The 8960-nt window shown below is 39.4% G+C and overlaps 1 protein-coding gene across 2 annotated transcripts in view; it reads left to right on the top strand.

Annotated features, from left to right (window-relative positions):
* The window catches only part of Mettl15 (methyltransferase like 15), a 232631-nt gene that overhangs the window by 74359 nt on the left and 149312 nt on the right, over positions 1–8960 (top strand). For both annotated transcript variants that reach the window (XM_023704232.1, XM_004644111.2), the window contains exon 3: positions 6222–6358. In XM_023704232.1, the coding sequence (XP_023560000.1) occupies positions 6222–6358 (137 nt within the window). The remainder of the gene's footprint in view (positions 1–6221; positions 6359–8960) is intronic.

The following is an 8960-nucleotide window of genomic DNA, read 5'->3' as shown; positions in this document are numbered from 1 at the left end:
TGTTCTTTGTCATGGAAGTATTTCACTTCTCCATCAAACTTGAAAGAGAGTTTTGCAGGGTATAGTAGTCTGGGCTGTAATTTATTTTCATTGAGGACTTGAAGTATTCTGCTCCCTGCTCTTCTTGCCTTCATGGTTTGTGAATGAAGTCGGCTGTAATTCTGCTGGGTTTTCATTTGAATGTGATGTGCTTCTTTTCTCTAGCGGCTTTTAGTATATTATTCTCATGCTGAATTTCTGGGACTTTGACTATTAAATGTCTCAATGTGTTTGTAATTGGGTTGAGGTTACTTGGCATTCTGTATGCTTTGGTTTCCTGAATGTCAGATTGTTTCCTCATATTTGGGAAGTTTTCTGCTATTACTTCTGCCCATATTTTTTAAATGTCATTTGTATTGACTCCTTCTTTCTCATCGATGCCTATTAGTCTCACATTGTCCTTCTTTGCATCATCTTGCAGGTGATGGATTGTTCTTTCCTGCATCCTAGTTGTTTTTAAGAGACCCTTTCTTACCTTTTCACTAGCTGCCCCAGCATCTTCAAGATCTGAAACTCTGTCTTCACATTGACTTAAACAGTTTTGCAAGCTTGTGATTGAGATTTTAAATTCCTGTATATCTCTTTGACTGTGCTTCGTGCAATCTATTTCATTCCTGTATTGGTCATTCAAGGAATCTGTCATTTTTCTGATCTCTTTTTTTTTTTATCAATTTCTTCTTTAGAAGCAGTTATTAACTCTTTTACTGCAGTGTTTTTTTTTTTTCAGATTGGGTTTCCTCCCTATGTTTTTGTAGTTGATTCTTTATTTTAGATCGTATGAGTTCCAAGAATTGTTTTTTATTTCAGAAAATTCTGCTCTGAGTTCCTTTATAACTTTCTGCTGTTGCTTATTTACTATCGACGCTATTAATTCGTACATTTGAGCTGAGCTAGTGGAAAAGAATTACACTCTGAGTTCTTCTATGACTTTCTGCTGTTGCTTATTTACTATCAACACTATTAATTCATACATTTGAACTGAGCTTGTGTCCCCTGTAGATGTTCTGGGTGTATACTGGGTTTCCTCCATATGTTTGTGCATTTGATTCTTTACTGCAGATGTTATTAATTCAGGGATTTCTTTTTGCATTTCTAATCTGAATTCCTCTATACCTTTCTGCAGTTGTTTCTCTTTTTCCAGAAGGCATTGACTCATTGATTTCAGCTGTTATATTCCCAATTTGTTCTGTCTTAGTGTCCTCTGCACTTGTTTTGGGTGGGTTTGGGGTCTGAGATTGCATTTTGTTCCTTCACGTTGTCCTTTTGTGTAGCACTGTCTTCTGACCTTTGTTGTAGAGCTTTGTTGCAGTTATATCCTTAGCACCTACTGAAGTTCAGGTGCAGATCTACAAAGTTTGGATTTATCCAGCTGTGCCTGGCTTGGGTCTGGCTACTGTGCTCAGCTCCTTGAGGGGATAAGGTGGAGTAGTGGGGAGAGGAACCTCTCCCACACACTCACTGGGCCTGGGCTAGCACTGGATCTCTCAGTCCCCAGAATGTGGCAGAAATTCTCACTGGGCGGGCTGGGTGCGGTGGGGTGCTGCGGAGTGGTGGTGGTGGGGCCCCAAGGGGGTGAAGAGGGTCTCACGCATACTGAGCCTAGGCTTGGACCAGCAGGTCCCACCGATGCAGGGTATTCGGAAGCTCTCCCACACTCTCACTGGGCCTGGTCTAGGACTGGACGTAGGGGTCCGTAGAACGCAACAGACATTCTCATGCAGTGGCCGGGTTGGGGTGGTACTATGGAGTGGTGGTGTCCGTCCCAAGGGGGTGGAAAAGGGTGTCACACATGCTGCGCCTGGGCTGGGACTGGCAGGTCCTGCTGGCACAGGGTAGCTGGACTCTCTCCCACACACTCACCAGGCCTTGGTCAGGACTGGATCTGGGGGTTCCCGGAACACGGCAGATATTCCTACTCGGCGGGCAGGATGGGGTTGTGCTGCGGAGTGGTGGTGGGGGTCGTGTGGGGTAGAAGAGGTTCTTACCCAAGCTGCGCCTGGGCTGGGACCGGCAGGTCCCGCCGGTGCAAGGTAGCCGGACGGCCTCCCACACACTCACCGGGCCTGGGCTAGGACTTCAAGGTTGATTTTTGTCTTCAAGTCATTTTCATTCTCATTCTGAAGGCAGCTTGTTCTGAGAATCTGTCAGCCCCTTGCTCTGATCTCCAAGCCCACACTGCCAAGGTATGCAGTTTCCACATCCTGACCCTCCCCAGCCATGCGTGGTGTGCCCTGAGCCACCTTATGTCTAAGGTGTGCAGCCCAAAACACTGCTGCTTGTGTTCCATAGAGAGACAAGAAGATCCCTGGAGGTCCTAGAAATCCTGTGACCATGCTGCAGGCCAGTGCCGTGGATCTTAGTGTCACTCGCTTTCGTGGTCCTCCACCTTCCTGCATTTGGTCTTGTCTACCATACTGTGTAACTAATGCCAGAGAAATCTCTTCCCTTTCCTTAAAGATAGTACCTACCTGAATAACTAACATTCTGTCTCTCTGAGCTTTGCTTTTTTCAAAAACATAGGAAAGTAGTGATTTTCAAAAGATGGGAAAAACAAAATATTTTTTCCTTTCACTGCAAAAATCTCTGCGGAACATCTAAAGCTTTGGGTACCTAGACACCTGCCTGAAAGAAGTTGGAGGATAGGAGGAGAGAAACATACCTCAACACTTAGCCTGATGCACTTGGTAGTAAAGGAAGGAGAGTGAGGAAGGGAGGGAGGGGAATGTGGGTTAGGAAAGACATCATTTTCAAAGCTTGAAAGAATCCCAGGGGAGGATGGCCAGCCTGGAAACACACGACTGTTGTCCCCTGGTGTTGGGCCATCTCAACCGTGGTTCTTCCTCCATCCAGTGTTTCTCTCGGGAAGAGCATGGAAATGAGTGTGAGTGAGACTTGGAGATCGTTCCTCCTCACTTGTAACGTGACCTTGATCAAGTCATCTTTTCTCTCTTCTGTAAAACGGAAGTAATGCTTCCCATCTGGAGGTCTGCACAGATAGAAAGCACTCCTGCTAGGTAAACCGCAGCGCAGTCCGCAGACTCGACTGGAGGATGCAGACAGACCGGCGTGCGGAAGCGCAGAAGGCCTGGAGCCCTCCTTGTGGCCTCCACTAGCTTCCTGGGATCTTAGCTTCCATATCTGTGAAGTCTGTGCTGCAGTTATATGGAGAGATAAGGCCTCCTTGTAAGTGTCTTGTGAGGTAAACAGATGTGTTGTACTTTCTTGTTAGGAGAAATAATTAAAGTTCAGGGAATTAAAATAATTTAATCAGGAATATACATTTGTAAGTGAAAAATCAGAATAAGCTGATAATATCAAATGTGAGTTTGATATTTCAAGTTATTTAAGGTAACTTCAAAGCAAGAATTCTACTTATATTCACAGCCTGAGATTCATTTTTGAAATATATGCATAGATGAAATTCATAGAAAGATTTCTTTGAAACATTCAGATATTTGTTCTTAGGCACTTAAAAAAATATATGTGTATCAGTCTCCTATTTTATTACCAACTTCTATAAATAAATACTCTTGTCTTCTGTCATAGCAATGACCCACAAGGAGAGAAAAGCTAATGGTGTTTGTTGTTTTTTATTTGTAGAACAGGGTGGCTCGTAGGATCTAGGTGTCACTGTGAGCACTGCATGTGTCTCTGGGCACCTATCAACACAGGACACAGGCAGGGTAGGTTTACTTTCCATCTCATCAGACTCTTTGTCTTCCGTATTTTGCTTTCCATTTGGAACCTGATTGATAATAGTAGTTGTTTTGCTTTCCTGTGGAAACTTCCTTGATTGTCAATATATCGCCAAAGGCACAATCATGACATACTAAGAAATAACCATGTAAATTATTGTTGTCGTCTCACAATTTCTAGAATATTCTTAATAAGGAGCATTTTTCTTTTAAAATACTGATTGGGAGGACTGGGGAGATTGCTCAGCAGTCTAAGTGCTTGCCTGGCCACCACAAGGACCCAGGTTCAATCCCCTATACTGTACTGTACTGTACCGTACTGCATGCTGTGCTGGCCCTGAAACTGGGCGTGGTGATGCGCGCTTGCAATCCGAGCAAAGGGGAGGCTAAGACAAGGAGATCACTATGAGTCTGAGCTGTGTAGTGAGACCCTGCTCCAAATAAATAAATCAGTAGAAGATTTAAAACATTGATTGGGAGTTGCTTGGCTTGGCTTTGGCTAGGATAATCATAGGCAAATTGTGTTATTTGCCAGATTCTTAATTTAAATCCAGGATTATAGCAAGACTTGGTATTAGTGCCATTGTCAGGAAGTGGTTTATAGTTTTACATGAAGAAAATTGTTTAAATTATACTGAACTCACAGTTGGAAAACTGAAGTAGGAAGCAGTAGGCACATTTTTCCATTCATAAATGCGTTGAATACGTTTACAAGCTGAGAAAATAATTTGATCGTTGGATTTAAGTGTGAACTCATGATATAACTACTGCTTAAAATGGTGAGCATGTATACATAGATACCCCTTTCCCTTGGTGCTGATAGGTGTGGAAGTGCAAGATGAAGTGCACGAGACTTTGCTGTGAAGAAATGCTTGTCCATCTTTACCACACTTGCACCTTGTTTACATTTTACATCCATCCTTTGCTCAATTTTAATCAGAAGAGACCTTCATATTTTCTTTTCGTGGCAGACTGACTTGATCAGAGGGTGGGACTTGGCTTGGTTAATGAGAGCCACAAATCAAAGTGTAATTGTGCTCTGCTTGTAACCAGATTCTCTGAAATAAGCTGTAATACTGGAGGAAAAGAAATACTTAAATCCATTGCAGGACTCACCTTTTTTTTCCAATATATACATAATTTAAAAATACATTGAAGTTATTTTAAATCTCACTGATAAACATAGGTTGCCAATATTGTGATCAATATTATTAGTGTAATTTTCTAGGTTTTTTTTTTTTTTTTTTTTAGTGCTACCTCACCCAGTCTCAATCGCCATCTCAGTGCGCCCCAGGGTTGGGGCCAGCTTGGCACTCTGGGGATCAAACCTCCGACCCCTGCATCTGCCTAAGCAGATGCTTTAATCTGCTGGGCTATCTGGCCAGCCCTTCTAGTAAGTTTTAATTTTCTGATAGTAGCAAAGTTCATTGACCTTCAGAGGACTGTGAAGAATATTTCAGCTTCTGAGTCAGTCACAATCAACTAACTGGTACACACACGTTTCTCAAGGTCCTGATTTGGGTTTTTGCTCAACTGTGACCTGATGATTCTCTTTACAATGTGGCGAAATGAAATTGCCAAGAAGTAGACTGAGGTCCGGTGAACGGTATCGCGTGCATGCAGTGATCCTTACCCTCAGAGGCCCGCTGAGTTCACATCCGTGCGCTTCTGTTGTCCTGGCAAAATTTGGTTTGACATTGTCTGTACTCTGAAAAGTGTCCTGTTTTATGTGAGAAATTGTGCTAATCTTACCTTGTAGGCAGGTGATAGTGCTACCTTCTTGTTAGACACTGGAGAATCTAAACGCTCGGGTTTTATGACATTAAGTGATTTTTCCAAAGCTATGTAGTTATGTATAGTTTCAAACCTAGAATTCACTGTGGGTATTTTGACTTAAAAAACCATAAGTTATATCTAGGTGTATTTGTTAAATTTTAATTATCCAGGTTATATTTGATTTTCCCTATGACTATTTTTAGATTTATTCATTTTCACTCAGTTTCTTTTTGTCCTTTTTTGCTTACACCCTCCTTTCCCTTGTTGTCTGTCTCATTCTCTCCCCCACAAATACATTTTATTTATATAAAGCATTTAGGAACACTAAGATAAAGTAAGCCACACTAATTTTAAGCCATCTCCAAATGGCAAAAACTTATTGGAAGAATTATTATCAGCTGGTGGCTAAAATATGAAAAAGCTGTCCCAGAGTCATGTGGCCGTTTGGCCTTCTGGACAAATGTAAGCTTGTCTTTGTTAGCCAGACTGTGACCAGTTATGTTACTGATACTGTGATCATTTTTTCCCCCAAATTGCTAAGTCATAACTGAGCAAGATTTCATATTATGCAAATATTAACTCTGGCAAAATCTAATTTTTCTATTTTTTTCTGAACTCGGAAAATCACTGTGCACTTCGGGAAATTATGATTGCTTGTAAGAACAAGTTCTGCTCATGCTAAGTATGATTTTCTTTCTGTCTGTCTGCTAGGTTTTTCTAGATATGACATTTGGTTCAGGCGGACACACAAGAGCCCTTCTCCAAGAGGAACCAGACATTGCAGTGTATGCCTTAGACAGAGACCCAGCAGCCCATGCGCTCGCCCGGCAGCTTTCACAACTCTATCCGTAAGTGATGCGCTTGCAGTTCACTTTGGTGCTTGGCTTTATAGAGCTTAGTTTACCACCATAGGATTTGTTCTCCCTTGTGGGTTTTTGGGTTTTTCCTGCTAAATATTTCCTTCCTTTTCCCAAGAAAGAATTAATGTAATTAATGTAAAACCAAATTATTGTAGAGGTAATACAAAATAAAAAAAATCCAACCTCTCTGAAGTAACAGACACAGCCACTGAAGCGAGAACAGCGGTATATCTGATTCACATGTCATTAACTACACGGGTGATACCATTCTTCTTGGCCGTCGGCTGAAGTCCAGTGGACAGCAGTACATATCACCTCCCAAAGGCAAGTGGCTCCCGTGAGCATCCCGTCAGTGATGGGTTGTAATCATGACGTGATTAGCAGCTCCTCTTACTGAAAAGTCTATGTTAACAGGAAAATATTTAAGTGTAAAATATCAGCTTAACCAAGCACAAGCAGAAATTGCTTATAGAAAAGCTATAAAATACTATTAAATACAGCTTAAGTCAAATTTTAATGTAAATACAATTTATAATACCACTACTCAATATTTTAATTGTTCTTTTTTTTTTTTTTTTGCAGAGCTAGGGATTGAACTCAGGCCCTTGTGCTTGCCAGGCAAGCACTTATTATTCAATATTTTTGAAGGTCTAAAAAATTAATTAAAAAAATGGTTAAATATTTTCTTGTAATAATTTGATTAAATAGTATCCCAAAAAGATTTAATAAAAATTAATTAAAATGTAAAATTGATAACATTATGTGATATCTTTTTTACATAAAGATTTTGAATCCATTAAACTGGAAATACCTAGGAAGGGCAATAGGGAACAACACTCCATTCTCAAAAGTATCTAAAATTTTATGAATATTCCTACATTTATATGGATTATGAGAGATGACAAAAATCTTTTGGAGTTAAAAAAGTAAGAGCAAACTCACCTTTTTTGATGTTAGATCCTGTTGTAAAATCACTATAATAAGATTGATATGGCATTGGCATTAAGAATAGGCAAATATATTATGGAGGACAGCATCTAGAAATAGAATCCACTAAATGAAAGAGCTTAATAGAAGACAAAATATTTGGATTATTCGTTAGAATAGTGCACTGTTGAATAACTAACACTGATGATGACCCCTCTCCGGCTTGAGACACTAAAATGGATATTTGTTTTAAACCTGACTTCATGCTGGAGTAAAAGTGTGAAAAATTGAAAGTAGAATTTCTATGAGCGAAGAGACTATTTGTATAATCTAGGGGTGAAGCCTCCATAATTAAAATTAGAAATAAACACTAGACATACCTGATTACATAGGTTCAGGAAAACATGGCAAAATATTATGATCATTTCCATTCAAGTTGGACAAGAAATGTAAGTGCAGTAATATAGAAGGGTTATTAATATAGAAGGATCGATGTCTATTAGGATGAGCTTTCCAAATTTGATAAGAAGATCACAACATCCAATTTTGCAAAGGAATAGATAAGGTGTTCCATAGAAAAGCTGCTCCAATCAGAAGCAGTAATGAAAGAGTAAGAGAGTAGTGGCATGACACCCTGGAGGATCACAGTCATGCTACTGCAAGCAAGGAGGGATTCGCCATTTAGTGCACATTCTTAGTACAATATTAAAGTACCTAATTTTCTTGGAATCTGTATTATTTAAATATGAGAATTGATATCTAAACAAACATCCTTAAGCTTGTCACAATCTTCACACTGTAGTGTTCCTGCGTACAGTTACAGAGAACTGGGGAAAGAAAGGGTTTGCAGGGGAGAGAGGTTGAAGGAAAGGGACAGCAGTTTAGGAAGTACAAATGAGAGGCTGCACAGTGGTGACCCTGCGAACTTACAGAAATTAGAAACTACAGAGCAGTGCTGCATGTTATTTATGAAGCCATGCTTTTATTGTAATACTATAAAATATTCACAGGGAAGAGAAGTATAGACAGGATTATTTCTGGGGTTAATAGGTAAATAGATAGTTGATTAGAAGGAAAAATTAGATTGTTATCTTAAAAATAAATGCATAATTAGAGTTTGTAAGAAAGTATACATTTTGTCATTTTTCACGTGAATGTCCTTTGAGGAAATATAGTAATTTCTTCCTTTTAGTTATTTATTTTGTTCTTATTAAAAAATACAAGTTTAGTCTTCTGAAAAAGTTCATGTTCTTTTCTCTGTCAAAACTAAATCAGAAATAGAAACTAACATTTTCACAGAAATCTAAGCAGATCATGGGAAGGCTGAGTTTTGGTAACCCATTGTAGCTCTTTCAGAAGAGATGAAATTTTAGATTGCCTGTTTGAAACTGTAGCTTTACTCCATGGCCCTCAAAGACTCTGTAAAAGAAAAGTTTTAAATCGAAGGAGTGGAGTAGCGGGTGTCGGTTGACTTTTTTTTTTTTGTTGTTATTTTTTTTCTTTTTTTTGACATCAATTATTTTATTTTAAAGAAAAAAAATTAAAAACAATGGTACAAAAATCTCAAAACAAAATTTTAGGAGAGTAACAATGGTTAGTACATTGTGTATTGTTACTGCCAAAGTAGTTTCTCATATTACAAGATATAGGCAAGAAATAATAA

The sequence above is a fragment of the Octodon degus genome, unplaced genomic scaffold (genome assembly GCF_000260255.1).
Source record: "Octodon degus isolate 3935 unplaced genomic scaffold, OctDeg1.0 scaffold00193, whole genome shotgun sequence".
In the NCBI taxonomy this organism is placed as follows: domain Eukaryota; kingdom Metazoa; phylum Chordata; class Mammalia; order Rodentia; family Octodontidae; genus Octodon; species Octodon degus.
This window is presented reverse-complemented; position numbering and strand designations above follow the sequence as displayed.